The following is a 19,232-nucleotide window of genomic DNA, read 5'->3' on the forward strand; positions in this document are numbered from 1 at the left end:
AGTCCCATTGTAATCAATGCATTTACAAGGCTGGGAGAGGAGACTCAGGTGCTGAGATGAAAGCTCAGTCTCCCCCATCCCCTCATGAAAGCTATAAGCACTTGCAATCCCATTCACTCACAGCTCCTTGGGCCTCAATCTTCTCTTGTTCACACCAGCAAATCTCTGCTGTCCTGGCCAGAGTGACTCCTTATTCACACCTCAGCTAAGAGCCAACTCCACATGCACCTGTCACCACACCACTAACCTCACAGGTTCAGGACACAGAGGAAGCATTTTTGTCCCTCTCCAGTGACCAGGGACCCTGCCGATGGGTAGAATGGGGAAAAAACCCAAAAGACAACTCGTGCGGCCGTCATGCCAGGAGAGGTTGCGGGATAGATGTCACGGGACGGGATGCAACCACACTGCACTGGGAGGCAGGGAGGGGAGATGGTGCAGGACAGGCAGGAGGGGACATGAGGAGCATGGAGGTTCACAGCCAGCTCTGCCTACCTGCTGGTCCAAATAGTCTAGGTTTCTTTGCAACTGAAGGTCTAACAGTTCATCCTACCAGGAGCCAAACAGACATGCGGCAAAAAATGAACACACGGACAAACACAGAGAAGAAGCAAAGCGTTAGGTGGAGGCTGGAGAAAGGCAAAGAGCCCTCAGTCTAGCAGATGGAGCAGGAGCTGCCTCTGTCTGGTTTGTAGGTCCAGGGATGTTGGCCAAGGGAAGACCTAGCGGCCTGGGCTTAGCAGGACAGAAGATATCTTCTGCACTCCCCATAGGAACTACCTCATGGACTGAGTTTCTGCCCTGGGTCATCTAGCACTTTCTGCTGGATGAGTCTAGGACGGCAGTGAATGAGAGCCTCTCCCCCCCTCCACTGTCCACTCCCAACAGTGCTATGACGGATGGGTGATGGCATAGCTCGGTGTCTTCATAACGCCTTGCTGAATGGACAGCTCCTGCCAGGAGAGGTTGGGACAGCAGTAGCAGCAGCTGACAGCAGCTCCTCCATTCTTGCCTAAAGTGGCTGCTGTTGGGGATGGCACAGCTGGAGGCTCCTCCCGTGAGCTCCCTGCCTCTCTCTTTCTCCCACCCCGCTGCTTCCCCTGCCCCTTTTCCCAGGGCATGGAAAGCTGGGGATGGAGCCCCCGCATCCTGGGCACCAGGACTCCATCCTCACATTTCCACATGCATCACCCCTGCGTGCACAGCCAGGCAGTGAGACAGCGATGGGAGGAAGACAGGTGTGGCAGGTGCACAGCTTAGAGTCCACTCCACAGGGCACTGACATCCAGGCTGGGGTTTACTGACAGGTGAATGATCAGGGCCCCTGTACAAAGCCACTGAAGCTGTTAGGCAGAAGACTGGGGACCCCTGGCCTCACCCCATGGACTCTGGCTGTCCCCCCGCAACCCCCTGAGGCACCCGAATGAAAAGAAAATGTTCAGGGCAGTTGGGAAAAGGAACAAAGCAATTGCAGCCTGAACCAGAGATGGGACAGAAAGGGGGAAGAGAGGGTTGTGTCCATTCATAATGTCCACCTGGCCCCTTGCCCTGGAGGCTCATCCCTTGAGTTGGAAACAGCACAGCAACCTGAGAGTGTGCATCAGAGCTGTGTTTTCCAAGCATCTTTGTCTGCTCTTGGTGAAGTGATGACCCCAGAATCAGGGCTGCACAGGCATGCAAGGGAAGCACATGCCTTCCAATGTGCCCCCTTCCAGGGACAAAGCCAGCTGGCCTCAGGAAGGCCAGTGTACTAGGAGCAAACCATCTCATTTGGGGCCCACCACAGCCAGCCCCAAATGACCTACCTCCTACATGTGCCAGCTCAGCCCAGCCTGACAGAGGGTGCTCAGAGCAGACTTGTTTCCTCTCCAGGCTTCCTGAGTGGGCACACACCAACCTCCCATCCCCGTGGGTCAGTAAGCCATGTTGTGCGTGCCCCATTTGTGCCCAGGCACCACCGAGGCAGCAGGACCTCCAACCGGTCCGAACGCAGGAGCTGGGAGCTGCACCCCAGATGCTATGTGTGCCTCTTGGCTGGGCACACACTAGAGCTCTGAGACCACCCTCAGTTACTGGTGCCATGCCCGTGCCAGCCCCTTTTCCTTTGCCCTGCACTGCTAACATGCCCTGTTCACTTTAAAACTTGAGAGAGAAGCAAGGTCAACAACAAAGAGACAAGTCATTGAAGACACGTACCATTTTATCGTGGACGGTAGGAGAACCCGGGTAGTTGTAGGGATACATTCCTGCAGGGACAGGCCTCCTGTCACCCAGATAATCGTACTGAGAAGAGAAGAGAGGCCCCAGACACATGTGAGATCTTCATACTGCTCCCTAACTACCACCCCCCGCGTGCAGCACTCAGTCCCAAAGCTCTCTACAGGGGTCTCGGCATCTAGTAGCTCTTCTCAGAGATGGGGGAACTGCAGAGCCAGAGTCCCACACTCAAGGAGATTCCTCTAGTGGGAGAGGAGTCAAGGTTAGGACAGATCTGAGCCACAAAGCTCCAATCCACATCCAGCTTTTTCTAGCATTCAGGGGGTTTGCACCCAGCTGCACAGTGCCAGCTATGCAGGGGCCCTCTGCATTGCCCCAGCCTGAAGAGCCCTGTGCTCACTGCCCTGGAAAACCCAGAGAAGGCTCCTTAGTTCTTCTCAAAGGGCTGAGATGACAGAATTACCCTGCCATCCTGCAACTGTGATGTCCCTTCTTCCCTGGTATCTGTTGCCCTGGTGTTATGACCCATGCCAGACCTAGCTGTTCATCAGATTAGGAGCTGCAGGCAGGAAACAGCCCTCTGAGCTGGGTCATCTGTGCAAGAACACCAGGGCGGTGCCGGAGACGGGGCAGGGGACAACTGCGAGAGCTCATGCCCTGCAAGCAGGCCCTTCATTGCACACACAGCACTTGCAGAGGGGACTGACACCCCTGCTTCATCCACGCACAGGGCAAGTTTAGCCCCTGCTACTCCCCCCGCCCCAGCTTCTTTCCCCCCTCCAGCTCTGGTCATGCCCCTCAACCATGCCCTGCAGCTCTCCTCTCCCTCCAGTCCCAGCTCTGCTGATGTGCCCTACCCCCACCTGGTTGCTCCCTCAGCTGCTTGTGAACAGCTCATGCGTGAGAGTGACAGGGCGTGGGGGGAGTTTACCTTGGGGGAACTGACTGATCGCCTCATCATGTAGGCTGCGGGGTCAGCATAGATCTCCTCGCTCCTGGATGGCATCCTCTCAAAGCGGGCACTTGGTGACCTGACTGGAGAGTACATCCTAGGCCGGTTGTAGGAGCCCTGGCTGGGTGAACGGGGGACAGACCTGGAGCGGGGCTGCAGGGACATCCTTCGCAGGGAGCCTGAGGCTGCATCCACCTCGTCGTAGTACACAGGCTGCCGCACTGGGCCAGGGAGCCAAACAGGGACGTCCTGCCGGCCGCAGCCTGGGCGGTCCTTCCACTCCCGCAGCTGGTAGGTGCCCCCGTTGCGGAAGGAGTGGCGCTTGTCCTCCACTGCCCACTGTGGGCTCACGCGCTCGTACGCCGGCATGGAGCAGATGCTGTCGGGACGCACGCCTGGCGGGTAGTACTGGTAATCCTCAGGGTACTGAGGCGAGTAAGGGGTGTAGTAGTCGGGCACCCTCCGAGACACCGGGTAGAACCTGGTGGGGCTGCACCCCCAAAGGAAAGAGCAGAGATGGGTACGGCCCAGTACAAGGGGTCTCAGCCCTGCCTAGCTCTGCAGCTCTTGCCCAGGGCCCACGCTCCTCGGCTGGGAGGGCAGAACCCATGTGGGGTTTCCTCGGGTGTCAGAAGTGCAGGGCAGGTCCTCAGAGAGGGGCCTGCCGGAGCCCTGCTTCTCCACAGGAGACCCCAGAGCTCTTTCCTACCCTGATGCAGGGCATTTTCCTTACGGTTAGTGTCCTCCCCTGAAGTGGTGGCCAGTGCAGTCACCGTAGGGAGTCCGCTGGAGGCCTGAAGTGATGGTTCCCCTCTGCCCCCCCTTCAATCCCATCTGCCCCTCTCAGCCAGTTGGCCCCAAGAAGCAGCCCCCAAGGCCTCCTGATCTCTTCCCCGTCCAGCTAACCTTGCTTCTGCATGAGTCCTCTCTCCCCACCTCTCCAAAAATCACCATTCCCTCCCCTCCTGGTCCTGGGAGAAAGCCCCCTGGGGTGCATCCACTCAGCACATGGTTTGGCCCCAGTGCTAGGCACAGTTTGGGATGGAGGTTTCATTACCTCCCCAGACACCAGGACAGAGACCAAGATGGGGAACTTTTCCTGCCCTGGATGAAGAGCAGAGCAGTAAGACCCCCCTCGTTGTGCCATGACTGCCCACAGCCCTCTTACCTCCTCAGCTCTTCCGGTGGGACTGTCCCCCTGCGCAGGTTCACCCACTGCTGCAGCTGTGTCATGGAGCTCTTCCTTTGGGCAATCTTCTCAGGGTTGGTGCGTGGCACGAAGCCCCGCCGGTGCACTGCGCTCTCCCCATCCTGCTGTGGGTAGGCGGTGCTGCCGGGGCGGCTGGGGGATGAGTACTGCCAGCCATTGGGCTGGGACGGCCTCTCCACCCCCGCAGATGCCCGGGGACCCTCAGGATATGGGCTGCCGGGCTCGGAAGGCATCTCCTGCCCAGCAACGCCGTTGGTTTTGGCCAATGGCTCCTTCTTGCTCTCCACCTTCTCCGGTTTCCTCTCAACCTTCTCCGAGCCACGCCCATCGCCCTCCCCTCGGGTCTTGACCTCCGGGTCCACTTTGGGGTGCTCCCTGTGGGCAGCTGGCCGGTGGTGGTGGTGGTGTTTGGCCGGGGGGATGTTCTCAGAGTCCGTCTTCTCATGCCTGCCATGGGTGAAAACACACAGAGCCTCATTCCCTGCCACACAACCCAGGATGTTAAGGCCAGTCCTGTCCCTTCCTCCCAGGGGCGGGGGCAGTGGTGGAGTCCACTGGTAGCTGGTTACTGACCCCCTTGTCTCTGAAACAATCCTCAAAATTGCTGCCGGTCGCGCGTCTTACCTCCGACAATGGATCTCAGTTTTCCACCCCTCCATGCTGCAAAGGACCCACCCTTCAGCTTACTGCCAAAGGCACCGGTGGCTAATGGCACTGACATGCCTACCCAAAGACACCCCAAGTTTCTGGCTGTTGGCCCCACCATGCTCCCAATGATCTAGGATCTGATCCCCCAGGACTGATGCTCCCTGTGCTCCTAACACACCACCAAGTCTGGCCCTGATCTCCCCTCTCCCCCCAGTTCTCCATAGAGGCCCTCCAGCCTCCAGTAAGAGGTGCCCGCAGTGCTGACCTCTGGGCGGGCGGGATCTGCACGCGGGCAGCTTCGCCCATGGCTTGGATCCAGGCCTCCTGCTCCTCGTTGTTCTCAGCACTGAAGAAGTAGGTCCTGATGCCTGCGTGCTCAGCCTGGGAAGAGAGGCACTGCTGGTTACCCCCTGGCACTTCCTCTACCCAGCACACGGTCACCTGCAGTAAGGGAAGAGTGCACACAGAGACAAGCAAGAGGTCAGTCATCCAGGCACAGCCCAGGCTTGCTAGCCAAGACAGCCTGGAGCTGTAGGCAAAGCCACATCTGGCAAAGCCCAGAGCCTGCTCCAGCACAAAAACCCCAGGGCCAAGGAGTCAGGGCAACCAAGCCAACTGATGACCACTGCTAGAGGTTTACTGTGACCCACCCCTGAGAGCATCTGGAGAAGCTGGATCTGGGTTACCTGTTATGCCCAGAGTGCATCCAAACTGGGTGCTGAAAGTCAGTGTGAGGCTCTGAGCACACCTCATCTAGCAGCAGAGGAGAGCTGGATAGGTCCAGCTGGCCTGGAGGTTGACCTGAAGCTCTCCTGATACCCCGCAGCCTGGAAAGTGGCTGGGGACTCCTGGCACATAACCCTTATTTAAAGAAAAGCTACAGGCCCCTGCAGTCCTCCTGACTACAACAGCTTCCACCCATAGTGCTGCAGCTCAAGCAGTCACATCAGTATCCCCCCTGCCTGGTCTGCTCATACAAAGATGACCCAAAGCCCAGACCAAAGTACAGCCAACCATCTGGGTGGTCAAAATCTACGTGCAGGTTGTTCCGTCTCTGGCTTCAGGTGCAATGAAGACAAATACCATCTTGTTAAGACCCCGGGGGCTTCTCATGAGAACTGAGCTGGTCAGAAATCCTCATAGATACACACACTTTTCCCCCCATTGAAAACCAGCTTTTTGACCAAAACGATATTTTTGTGGGAAATGTTCCTTTTTTGATTAAACAAGATGGAAACCAAAACTTTTTCCATCTTTTCACTTCCCCCTTTTTCCCTCTTCATTGCCCTCCCTTTTCCTGCAGGGAGAGGAAAAGTAGGGAAAGGAGAGAGGGGGAAAAGGAAAAAAAATCCCCGAAGGAGCGAAAAGAAAAATGTTTTTATGCAAAAATGTTGTTTGGCCAAAAAATGAATTCCAAACAAACCCCAAATTCTCTGTTTTTGTTGGAATTTCTTCTCCTCAGAATTTCTTCTCCTGCTTGGACTTGCTCTCATGAATTAGCTACCAGCCTTAGATTATTAGCTCTAGAAGACTCTTTGCTGCCAAACTCATACAAACCTCTGTCTTTCCACCAGTCTCCATGCATTGGGTATTTGTAAGCATTTGATCGCAGGCTGACCCCTTGTGATCTGACCCCCTTGGTCAGGGGAGGACAGGGTTGAATGAGGCATGCTGGGACCGGCCAAATTCCTTGGCTTTCTGGCATGCATTCAGAAACGGAAGGAATATACTACCTATTTGGTGGCTGTGTGCTGGAATTGCAGACGGGCCCGTGGAAGAGACCTCCTGTCCAGAGGGGATCCTCACGCAGAGAAAAGGAGGAAAGACAGACAACAGGTCAAACCACCCAAAAGGCAATTCAACTGGGAGATGCGTAGGCAGGTGAGGCAGGGCAGGAGCACCCAAGACGGGCAGAGGAAGTGTAGCAGAGGTTGTGCTCTGTGCTGCATTAACCTAGAGACCAGGGGCACTATGTTGCCCCTGTAATGTCCGGCCGGGTCCCAACCTCAGTGATCTGAGCATGTGAGGATTGCAGTTTTAAGACTTATTGAGAGCACAGCTAAAACATCAGCCACTGACCCTGTGCATATCAAGGACTTTGCATGCTGCATACAGTACCAAAATAAACCTCACAACACCATTGACTTAAATCACATGGTTTCCATGCTCTAGAAAACAAGGCTTGATCCCCGCCCTGCCCAGTCCTTGGTTCTCTGTCCAGAGCAGCTTGAAAAAAAGCCAATTCTTTTCCCAATGGAAATTTGGAAACATTTTCACTTTTGTATCAAGGCCCCAACACATCTGGCTTTTCCACAGAAGCTTTTGGAAAACAACGTTTTTAATGCACAGTCTCCGTTTCCACACATTTTGTAGCCTCCCCCTTCCTCCCTCCCCCAATCTAGCCCCCCCAGCAAAACCCCAAACAGATTCATTTGCAAGAAATGCTACCATTTTCCATCCCTCTGGTTTCTTGATGGAAACATTTCTCGACAGAAACATCTTTCTCTGGCGCCTTGCAAATGAAGCACTGACTACAAGTGGCATTCAGTGTGTGCAAGGCCTATGACCCAGCCAAGCGCCATGTAAGAGCCACAGTGTTGCCCCAGGATAAATTTTATCCTAAATGTTGTTTTCTCCCAGGCCAAATTCTATCTCCTCTCAGATGCTTTGCTGAATTGAGGCCTAAACACATGCTTCTGTCCTATTAAAGTCCATGAGAACCAGTGCTTAAGGCTGGTACTTTCCAGTGCATGCAGAACTGTACAGAAGCCAGTGGAGCTGAACAGAGCAGAAACTAAGGCAGAAACCAGGTGATAAGCTAGTGCCAGAGAAGTGAAGTGCAACCTTGCCCAAGCTCTGGAGCGGGTCAGAGGCCAAAGGGATGATAAAAGAGGAGAAAGCCTCCAATGTTTCACGCTCCCTGTGGCTGGAAATGCACCTTGGCATCATTCCCTCCAAGCTGCACCCCGTCCTCCCCTGAGCTGAAGGGGTTAATCTGACTAGCAACAAGTCCGGGAGGCCAGATCCATTCCTTCTTAATGGCCTGGCAGTCTTTTGCCAATTCTCAAACATGTGCACTCTCTCTCTCATGTTATTGCAGGAAATAGGACAGAGATACAGTAGTTCAGCCTGGGAATGGCTGAGCTGAGCATAAGGCCTCTGTTTGGAGCTGCCCTGTGTGATTTGGGGGTGGGGTGGGTGGGAAATGTGTGCATTTCAATGCGTTAATCCGACATGAGCTCCAAAGATGCCTATAAATAAACCACAACCAAATGAAAGTTGCCCTCTGAGCGTGTGTGGGGGTGTGTGTGTGTGTATGTATGTGTGTACAGCACTTCCTCCTGCCGAGTCACAATCTCAGCACTGGCTGTGTGTAAGCACACGTGTAGGATTGCATCTGTGTGTATTTTTGACTGTGGCACATGTGTAGCTGTGGGTGTGCTGGGCTTTGTTTGAGTAAGGGCTGGGTGTGAATGTTTGTGAGGGTGAATCGAGGCATGTGTGTGGCTGTTAGTGAGAGTCCAAGTACAACTGTGCTTGAGGTATGCATTAGGTGGGTGCATACAAGCGTGAATGAGAAGGAGAAGTCTGTGAGTGTGTGAATGTGTGTGTGGTTATTTCCAGCATTCAGCAAGGTATTATTATTGTGCCCACCTTGTGCACAAGAGTGTGGCACTATGCATACATGTATGACTTTGTGCATGTGCCTTTGAATATGAGCATGGAGGCTATAAGTGTGTGTGTGTGTGTGTGTGTGTGCGCGCGCGCGCACGCACACAGGACCATGCCCGGGTGAGTTGTGAACAGGTGCACAACAGGCACTATGTGCATGTGGTCCAACAGCATGCTTACAAGGAAACATGGCCCCCAGCCCTGCTCCAGTGTTTCGAAGCTCCCTGGCAAATACGCCTGCCGGCCCAGAAGCTTGACAGCTAGAAACCAATTATGTGCTAAACGATTATGAAGCATTTCCTTTCTTTACGCTCTAATCAAAATTAGTTAGACAGGGGACAGAGGACCTCCCCACCCTGCACATCCGGGCTCGGAGACCAGCTAAGGAGACACTTAGCAGGAGTGCCGAGTGCTGTGCGAGAGCAAGGCTGGCTGTGCTGCTTAATACAGCAGGGTCATTCAAAACGGAGCAAGGCTGGCAGCCCTGCAGACACACCCTGCTTTGCACTGGGTTGCTGGCGTGCTTTGATCACCCTCCGCACCAGAGATATCCTCCCTTGTGTAGAGGGCTGAATCAGGCCCCATTTAAACCCCACAGGTAGGGAGGCCTAATAAGGAGAGTGATGTCAGGGGACTTGGCGGGGAGTGTGCCTGGCTCAGCCAGCTGGGTCAACCTGAGCAAGCTCAGTGCCTCAGTTTCCCCCCTCCCTCTCAGGGATGAAAACTGAAAGCATCATTGACATCATCACCGTGCTGCCCTTTGCACAAGGTCATGTCCACCCTCCATTAGCAGCGGACTCGTATCTGCTCAGCACCCCTGGCTGGCTAAAGCCACTGAGAGCTCAGCCTCCTTCAGAACGAGACTTGAGCATGCTCCCTCCCCACCAGCGTGATGCGGGAGTCCTTTCAGCCAGTCTGGTGGGTGGCGACCAAGCACCCAGAAATAATGCACTTTAGCAAGTGCTCCCTGCCCCGGGGTGTTCCTTCCACTTGGCTCACAGAGCCATGTGGCAGGGAGCCTCCGTGCAGACAGGACCCGCCTGTCAGTGGGAGGGGGTTATGGAGCATGAGTACAGCTGCACAGGAAATGCATGGTGGGCAGGCAGGTAGGACACATTTCCTGCGGAGGCACACTAGAGATGTCAGACTGGACTCCATGCACACTCTGTGCAATTCTGCCCGTGGCTAGGATGGATAGCAGGGCTCTTCCTTGGACCTGAGCCCCTCCCTAAGGGGCTGGGAAGCTTTGCAGACCATGTCTGGGTATTGCAGACTGGGTGAATCTTTGCTTTCAGGCATTACTGGGTAAGAAACCTAGAGACCAAGCCTCCTTGGCTTTGCCCACGCAGCCTCTTGCAGCTTGACAAAGAATCGCTCATGGCAGGGGGAATGTTTGGTGCAGGCATCAGTGACAAAGGAAGGGGCAGGGGACACGGCAGTTGAATGCAAGGGGCCTGGAGCCCTCCAACCTGTTCAGAGCAGGCTTAGACATCTTTAAGGCAGAGCTTCCACTCTGCGGTGAATCACACCTGCAAGTTGGCCCCATGTCTCCCTCACTTCAGCTTGCTGCCTGCCTTTGAGGACTTCCCAGATCCCATCCCTACCTCCCCCCACGCACCAATCGCCGCTGGCAGCTGGAAGCTGAAGCAGGGGGCTGTGTTGAGCACTGCCGCTCCCCAGAAGCTATTCTCTGCGTGGAAGAGGCTGCGGTACAAGCCCTGGCCCTGTCATGGCGTCTAGGAACCCAGCCAACAACCGAGAGTGCCCAGCAGCCCCAGGGTGCTGCACACTGACCTTAAAGGTGTGCTTCCGGCTGATGTTGTCGGACGGCTGGACGGCCGCCACCCGGAAGCTGAGGAGCGGGATGCTGCCGAGGATGTTCTCCTCCTTCTCGTCTGCGTGAAGAGGACAGAGCATTAGACACAGAGCCAGGGGGGAGCAGGGCCTCCTAGGCTAGGCTAGAGACCTGCCTGCCCCTCCAAGCAGGTGAGGGAACGTTTGAGAAAGCTCCGATCCTGGGAATGACTCCCTCTCTCCCGCTGCTGAAAGGGGAGCAGGGCTCCTGGGCAAGGCAACGGCCCTGATGGAGCAGGGAAAGCAGAGTCTGGCAGGGCAGGCTGCCAACCCACCTGTCAAGCACGGCTCCTGCCCCTGTTGCATCCGCCTGGCTCTCTCCCCCCTGCCTCCACCCTCCACTCCCAGCGGCACACGCAGGCCCGTATCAGTCACCGCTCATGGCGCAGGCTGGTTAATTATTCATGCCCACCCTCCCAGCGCGCTGCTGGGGATGAGGCTGAGCAAGCTTCCTGCCAGAAGCCAGAGGCTGCACAAGGTGCAGGTGGGGTGAGGGGCTGCCCCCCAGAGCCCAGGGGTCTGCTCCAGCCTTGGGGCAGAGAGAAGGATGGGGCTGGGAGCTGGGGTCAGAGTCCGAGGCTTGCTTCTTTAGCTCCTTTGAAGGAAGAGGCTGCTATATCCCATGCCACCCACTGACCAGCAGCTGGCATATGGCCACGGAGCCCCTCGCATGCTCTTCGAGTCCTGTGACACTACTGACAACAGCTCTGTACTGCTGGCCAGGAGGCTTGGCTTGCTCTGGGACACAGGCCTGTGGCGAAGGGTTCATTTCCTGGCATTAATCATTTGCTGGAGTGGGAGAGGCAGGTGGGGAGGTCCTCAGCCAGCACCTCTCGCACCAGCTCCCAGCTCCTCCACGGATGTCAGCCAGGTGAGGAAGGGAATGGCTCTGTACTGTGATGCAGCCTCCCTCCTGCTGAGATACCCGCAAGGCTCTGACCTCTCACAACTCCCTTAGGTGTACTCAGCACCCTGCTGGAGCCTCTCAGCACCACACACAATCACAGCTGTATCCTTGTCATACGGCTGGCTCGACCTCTCCCACCTCGCACCCCACCAAGCTGCCTTCCTGGCAAATCTCACTCTTTGTGGAACACCGCACAGGCTCAGTCTTTGGACTCTGCTCTCACTGCCATGCCAGAATCCACATGACGTGGTCTTGCCTCATGTCAAGAGAGTAAGAAACTGGCTGACAGACAGCAGAGAGATGAGGGAGAGCTGCAGAGGCCCAGAGAGTAGAGACCAAGCAGAGATGGTGTCTAGCTGTGCCTGACTGGAGCAACAGCCTCGGCTGTCAGAAAGTCTCAGGACCATGCACTGGGATTGACCTGATTTGTCCTGTACTCTGCCACGCACCTTTGTAGTAGAAAAGGCAGCGATCCACCAGCACAAACCAGCGTTTGTTCCACTGCTTGACCCCGGAGCTGGCCTGCAAGAGAGGCAGGAATGAGACCAGTTCCCCACCCCGTTGCTGCATGTGGGGCAGAGAAAGGGAAGCAGAGAGCAGGAAGCCTGTGCATCATCCACAGAGAAGGCAATTCTGGCACCATACACCAGCTGGCCCTGGGGGCTTCTGGGGGAAGATGGGCTGTCAGGCTGGGTGGGAACCCAGTACCAGTGTGCTGTGTAATCATATATGGACCAGGAGTGGGGGGACGTGAGAGATACCTTGGCAGGAGGCTGGACAAATGGAGTCCCAGGGGTCAGGGGAATCTATCAGGGAGGATCATTAGCTAGGGTGGGCATGACAGAGACATGGGGCTCCTTGAAGGGAACATGAGAGGGCCAGCACCTGCTTGTAGAGCCAGCCGCTTCTGGTCACCGCAGCGTTGGGATTCCTCTTCATGGAGTTGGAGCGTTTCCCAAAGGCAATCCCCTTCCTGGAGGAGCGTGAGGCCTGGAGGGGAGGGAATAGAAGGGCTCAGCATGCCTTACATCAGGCTGGGGGTATTCCCTCACACACAAACCCAGGGAGGGGCTGCCAAGGCTGAGGGGGTATCCCTGCAGCTAGAGGAGCGGGGGGACGGCATGCCCTGCTGCTGTCTGGTACAAAGGGAGGCTGCATTTCACAACAAGGCGCTGCAGCTGGATGCCCACCAGGGAATCTCATCCCTTTATGTATCATTCCCAGGCTGACTCTTGCTCTCAGCTCTATCCCATCTTTTCCCTACAGGGAGATCGAGCTGCATCAGAATAGCTGCAACAGCTTTGCTGAGGCCTCAGACCCAGCCAGTGACTTCCCCTAGTGTGCAAGGAGCACAGCAATGATAATTCATCCCACTGCCTTGCTGATATGCAGCGCTTCTCAACCACAGATCTCGGAGCGCTGCACAAAGAGGGGGTGCAGTGTCACTGTTCCCAAGTTGTAGATGGAGAGACTGAGGTACAGAGAAGGGACAGGACCTGCCTACGGTCACGGAGTCTGCAGCAGAGCTGGGAACAGAGCCCAAATCTCCTAAAGCCCCAGGTAGCACCTTCATCACAAGGCCTGTGCCCCCCCGGATGGCTCCGCATGAAGGCTGGGTGTTCCCATTGCAGATTCTCCACCACTGACAGTTTGCAAGTGCGGGTTAGATGCACATGCAACTGGGATGGGATGGAGAGGGATGTCCCTGCCCCGAACAGGGGGCTAAGCTAGATGGCTCCCTGAGGTCTCATCCAGCCCAATTTCTATAGGGTACTTGGCTCCCCACAGCAAATCCCTCAGCCCAGCTATAGCTATGTACCAGCTGGCATTTACCAGGGGTAGTACATTTGCTTGCCACAGACCAGATGCTCACGGGAAAAGAGCTACACGCAGAGAAGGAAGAAGTGAGGGTTTCATCCAGTAGGCCAGGGCTGAGCAAAGGGTAGATGCCAGGAACCCTAGCCCTCCCTGCCAGACCTGCCCTGATCTCTACCACCCCTGTGGGACCTACCCTTCCATTTGGCCGTTCCTGAGGCACCTCCGACACCATGGCGTGGTTGGTCGTTTCGCTGTTAATGGCCGCCGGTCGCTTCCCGCCTGCTTTGCTTGACATGTCCAAGTTCGATCTGCAACAGAGAGTGATAAGGAACACTGGGGATATCCGTAGGATGGCGGAGGAGTAATGGTCTGCCCCACAGGTCCATCGAGCCAGCAAACTCACAACCCCCTCCCAGACAACCCCCACTGAAGCCAAGCTCACTGAAGTGAAAGGAGTCAGTCCTTCCACTGCCATCCATGGGTCGGAGCCAGAGTGAGTCAGAACCTCCTCCGTATGCTCAGACATCCATTGCAAAGCCAGGGGCTCTGTTATCTCACTGCAAACCTTTGACTTTCTCCACCATTTCTGGTCTGCAGATCTCCAGAAGCATTCCATTTCCTTCAAGCTATTTGCACTTTCACACTCTGGTTTCTTCATTTAAATCCACACACACGTGTGCATACACACACACACACATACGTGCATGCACACAGTGCCAGGAACAGCAGGGTTCGGGAGCCAACCTACTTCTGCAAGTCAAATCGTGCGTTTTCTTCTGGAATCTGCGTGGTCACTGGATGCAGAAACGTGGTCCGTCTTTCATTATGGCTGCAAAAAACCACACGAGAGTCAGGTGAGGTTAGCGGTGTTGGACTGCGCTGAATGATAGGCTGGTAGAGGGACCAGGAAGCACCACTGCCCTTATTTGACTCAATGTACCTGTTGAGAGCTGCGGATGCAGCTGCTGCAAGATACTCCTCAGACAAAATTAGCCCAAGGTGAGGTGGTTACCTCAACCCAGGCACATTTTCACACTGCTCCAGCGAAGGACAAAATGCTGCTTACGGTGACCTTATCTCAGCTACAGAAAGGGTAGGGATAGCAATGCTTCAGGTCATTAGCTTGTCATTGGGGTGTGGCGGCGGAGGGAGTCAGGACAGAAGCCCCTCTGCTACTATCCTACACAGCTTAACACTGCACCGGTAGGGTTCACCTTATAAACACAACCCTGAAATATCCTTCACTGGCTGCTGCTGGTGGTGAGATACTGGACAAGCAGTCTCCTCTAGGCCAGCTTCTCTTCAGACAAAAGCAGAGTGAGCTCGAGCAAGGTGGTGATGAGCTCAGTATGTTCTGAGGATTTTTAAAACTCACTCGGGTCTAAAACTCACTCATGAGCTTGACTTTCTGATGAGCTGAGATGGGGGATGTTAGTGATCTGGGAAAGCAGGCTCTGGGCCAGGAACAGAAGAGATCTGTACCCCACGCTGGGCAGAGCCTGAGCCCGGGGCAGTTCTGCTCACACTTGCCCATTCCACCTGCCAACTCTGGGGTTCACTGCTGTGATTTCAACCCAGCCCCCAGTGTACACCAGGCAGCGACTGTGCCTTTGAGGGACGAAAGGAGTGCATGCAGGGGCCTAGCAAACTAGCAGGGTCATCTTTCGGGCTGAAGGGAGAACAGAGCACAGAGAGAAACCCGTGGTCCAGGCCTGGCTGCAGGGAGAGGGAGCTCAATCACAGCGTAACGCCGGCACTCTCTTCCCGCTGAACGCAGATGCCACAGAGGTGGACCCTCCCTCCACTGGCCCTTCCCAACCGTGCACCCACATCCCCATGCCCATACCCAGTCCTGACAGAGGCAAATCACTTATACCTCGTTTTCTATTTGCTCTGGCATAGCAGTAGCATGCACAGATAAGCATTAACCCCTCGTGTGGCCAGGCCATTTCCCCCACAGAGTTCACTTGGAGGAGCACAGTGTATCAGACAGGCAGCTTCCACACACACCAAATGTCAGGATAACCCTCTTATAGCATTCATGTAACATCATGTAACACCTCAGTCCCTGGGAGGTTCCTCCATGCTAATCTTGCGGCGCTACGCGGACGCTTGGAATGACAGCCACAGAAATGGCAAGTCCACTGGTGGCCATTATAACATATCACCAGTGGACTCCATCTAGCAAGGAAGGGGTTACACAGGCACTAGAAGTGAAGGGTAAGCAGCATACCCTGCATCCAACTGGCATGGACTTCATATTGACAGTCAGATAAAAAGACCTTTTCAAGGCCTGGCTTTCTCTTAGTCCATTCTGCACAGCAGTCAGTCCTTTCATTTGCTACCATGCACCATTATTACATAGCACGCAGATTTCAAAGCACCTGATAGAGGTGCGGCAGTATTAGTCAGTACGTTTTTACAGATGAGGAAACTGAGGCACAAAGGATCAAGGGTCTGAGCTCCGAGAGGTGTTGACCTCCCAGTGACCGCATGTGGTTTTGTAGGTACTTAGGACTTCTGAACAGCAGGCCCCAAGGGCCAGGTTTCGGGACCCTCGCATAGGATGGTACTTTACTCTTTGGCCAGCTCTGCTGAGATTCACAGCACGGCTCATGCCACAGGGTGTTACTGGATGAAAGGGAAAGTATCAGCATCTAGACTTTAGTGATTCAGACTCCCATCTGGTCTGCAGCAGTGCAGAACAGATGTCAGAAGACCTTGCCCCCATCCTCAGCTCCAACCACTAGCCTGCATTGTCTCCCAGTGAATTCTTGTCCAACACAGCCTGGGATAGCCCTGGATGTTGGATATCTCAGTCCACAGCCTGCTCCAAAACCCACCAATTCGCATAGGTCCAGCAGACCAGAACTGAGCCCCTTGCTTCTAGCGCGAGCCCTGACGGCGCGGCTGCATTGCGGAGATAAGGCTATCAGTGACGAACAAGGAGATAACATTTTCCCAAAGCGCCCAGACGCCGGGGACTAAATCACAGGTTCCTGTCTCAGACAGCGGCCATATGCTGCCCTGGCACATGTCACTAAGCCGGCATTATGCATGGCCCACGGGGCCTCTGTAGGCTGGATGTGAAGGACTACAGCATTAAAGCAACACCTATACTGACCTTCATCCTGCTGCCACCTCCACTCCCGGATGCAGGCAGTGGAACTGCTCTTGTCTGAAGGATTCCAGGGGAGGTGGCCAAGCCAGGCCATCAGCCCGGGTCCTTGGCCCACTAGAAATCTCTCCAGAAGCAAAAGCCACAAGTCCTCACTCTCCCCAGGAGACCATGAAAAGGCCCGCTCCAAAGTGCCCCTGACATGGCGGATGGATTGGCAACACTTAACGGATTACAAATGGCAGCAGAACCTTGCTTATCTTCCCCTTCGCTAATCCACACGCTGCATAATCTGCGCAGCAAATTTCATCTGCATTTCCCAGCACAGCTCGCAGAGCAGCAAGCGGAAGGGAGGTCTCTGATCGCCGAGACCTCGTTATTTCTACGGGACATATCACAGAACACTGACTGCAACATGATGAGATATTAACATAAAGCTAAACTACAGCTGTCAGAATAAATTAGCCCCGTGACATTTGGTGAGCCATAATCCCTGCTTGGTTATTTTGAGAAGGGAAAGCTTTGCTCCACAACAAAATAGTCCCCAGAGCCCAATCCAAACCCCAGGAAAGTCAATGAGAGTCCTTCCATGGACTCCCCTTAACACTGGACAGAGCCCCAAGGTTCATCCACAAACCCTGGAGCACATTAACCACTGCCTGTTGGTGTCGTTCGAGTGGACACAGTGACGGTAGTATAGAAGTTTATTGCAATGTGGGAAGGGGAATAAACTATTTCATTATAGTGATAGAGAGGTGCCTTACACTGAAGGGCTGTGCTGGCATAGTAATTTTCATTAAAAGTAAAGCAATACCCTCAGGAGCACCGTTCAAGCACAAGAAGCCAATGCATGGAGTTGGTCCAGACAGGGACAGTTCTGCACCAGACTGGAATCATTTGAGTCTGAGCTTGCCCAATAGAGCCACTGTGTTCCTGGTAGGCCAACACCTCCACGGGTAATGCGTCACTCTTAGCTTCCTGAAAATCAACTGAGTGACTGATCAGAAACACACTGGGGATGTGCTGAAGGGGTAAGACAAGGCCGTTATAGTAATGGCCTGCAAAAAGAGAAGGATCAAACACTGCCTCCCTAACAGCACCACTCCTGCAGCCAAGTGTGGTTACATGCACAAAACCCAAACTCAACAAATCCAGGAGCGTGAAGCCATTGGCACTGCCAAAAATGCTTTATGCTGGCTACTGCCCCATAGCACATCATCAAAGCCCAGGCAGCCGCAGTGCCACAGCCCTGGCTACACCATGAACACGAGGAAACATCAGTCTGTGGTAGCACAGCTCCACTAGTGGTTTGGATCCATCTGGCTCAGGCACCTCCAAAGATTGTAAGCTGTTTGGGACAGGGATCAGCTTTCTGCACCGTGTTTGTGCAGCACCTAGCACAGGGGAGACCTGAAATCCATGACTGGGCCTCAGGTGCGACGACACTACAAATAATCCTTGCTATAGTACCAGCACACCAGCAACCTTAATGCATCTATCCTCTCATACACCTGGGAGGCAGGATGGTGCTATCATCACCATTGTACAGATGGGGACCTGACACACAGACAGATGAGGTGGCTAGCCTCCCCCAAGGGAACACAGGAAGTCTGTGGCAGAGAATGGACCTTAACTCAGGCCCTCCACATCCTAAACTAAAATCTAGGACTATAAGAGAGCCAAGGAGCGCTTACCATTAAACTCTAACCCTAAGCATCCAGCTTTGTGTGGACTGCAGCATCCTATGTTAAAAAAGGCTGTGGACCCCTACGTTCCTAAATTGGATAGTCATTCAGGGCCCAATGCCTTCTGCCACTTGCCTCCGTAGCCAGCAGCACTGTGCACAGCAACTACAAGACCTGCTTTGCACAAAGGAGAACCTATTTAATTAATGCTGTGAAGCTGCACATTAGTTAAACCAAGACTACATGGTGCGTGGACACACACACTGGCATAAGCCTGGTTTTCTTGGTTTGGCTTGCACTGCACGGCAATTAAACCCACTTCCAGTGAGAGTCTAAGCAGGGAGCTGCACTGGTTACATATCACCCCTAGCAAGACTCCACTGAATCGGAGCTGCAGCATTAGATGCTCAGCCTGCAAGCTCCGGGTTCCTGCCAAGAGGCACAACAGGACCAGTTAGCACTGGCAATGCATCCCCCTGCCCTTCAGGTTAGAAATTAAGGAGCTCCAAGGGGGTGGGATCCTGAACCAGGCTCCTAGCTGCCAGCTTGGAGCACCAGTCCACAGCAGGTGAAAGCCACAGCACATGCAAGAAGATCCTTGCTTTGGCAAGGCTAAGGCATCGGTCCCAACGCAGCTCACGTTCAGCACTAGATCTGCTCAATCCCACTCCACGGAGGGTGGCAGGGATGTCCCAGAGCACAGCAAATGTACGCAGTGCGACTGCACAGACCCATCAGCCTAACGGGATGCCAGCTACCAGGATCTGTTGGCACAGCAAACACGGCTCTCACCCCCTTCGAGCTCCTGGCTTCCCAGAGTGGCACAGCCATGCACCAGGCTGTTCGGGGACTGCCTTCCCACGGATGATCTCAACATGCAAACAGCCAGTGCACTGCAACTGTAGCGTCAGCAAAAGGGGAAAGTTTAAGCAAAGAAGACAGTGGCTGTGACCCCCTCCCCCCACCACCACCTCCACACACACAGATTGCACCCAAAGACCTGGGAGAAAGCCAGGGCTAGTGGATCTTCTGTTTGCTGGCAGGAACCTGCTAAAGCAGCTCTCCCTGCATACCCCCTTGCTGTCCAAAGCCCTGTCCCTGCAGCCAATACTCTGTGCCGTTGGTCGCTCCCTTCCTAGTCATCAGCTTTA

General features: G+C 54.7%; 1 protein-coding gene across 4 annotated transcripts in view; it reads right to left on the reverse strand.

Annotated features, from left to right (window-relative positions):
• PLEKHA6 (pleckstrin homology domain containing A6) overlaps positions 1 to 19,232 on the reverse strand; it is a 113,081-nt gene that overhangs the window by 25,713 nt on the left and 68,136 nt on the right. For 3 of the 4 annotated variants that reach the window (XM_059717408.1, XM_059717406.1, XM_059717407.1), the window contains exons 4-12: positions 14,027 to 14,107; positions 13,472 to 13,586; positions 12,346 to 12,450; positions 11,910 to 11,982; positions 10,494 to 10,594; positions 5,293 to 5,468; positions 4,338 to 4,826; positions 3,149 to 3,659; positions 2,197 to 2,283 (exon numbers count right to left, since the gene is read on the reverse strand). In XM_059717408.1, coding sequence (XP_059573391.1) covers positions 2,197 to 2,283; positions 3,149 to 3,659; positions 4,338 to 4,826; positions 5,293 to 5,468; positions 10,494 to 10,594; positions 11,910 to 11,982; positions 12,346 to 12,450; positions 13,472 to 13,586; positions 14,027 to 14,107 — 1,738 coding nt within the window. Of the gene's footprint in view, positions 1 to 495; positions 550 to 2,196; positions 2,284 to 3,148; positions 3,660 to 4,337; positions 4,827 to 5,292; positions 5,469 to 10,493; positions 10,595 to 11,909; positions 11,983 to 12,345; positions 12,451 to 13,471; positions 13,587 to 14,026; positions 14,108 to 19,232 lie in introns of all 4 variants that reach the window. The other variant, XM_019477256.2, reaches the window with a different exon arrangement.

Source organism: Alligator mississippiensis, chromosome 14 (genome assembly GCF_030867095.1).
Source record: "Alligator mississippiensis isolate rAllMis1 chromosome 14, rAllMis1, whole genome shotgun sequence".
Classification (NCBI taxonomy): Eukaryota; Metazoa; Chordata; order Crocodylia; family Alligatoridae; genus Alligator; species Alligator mississippiensis.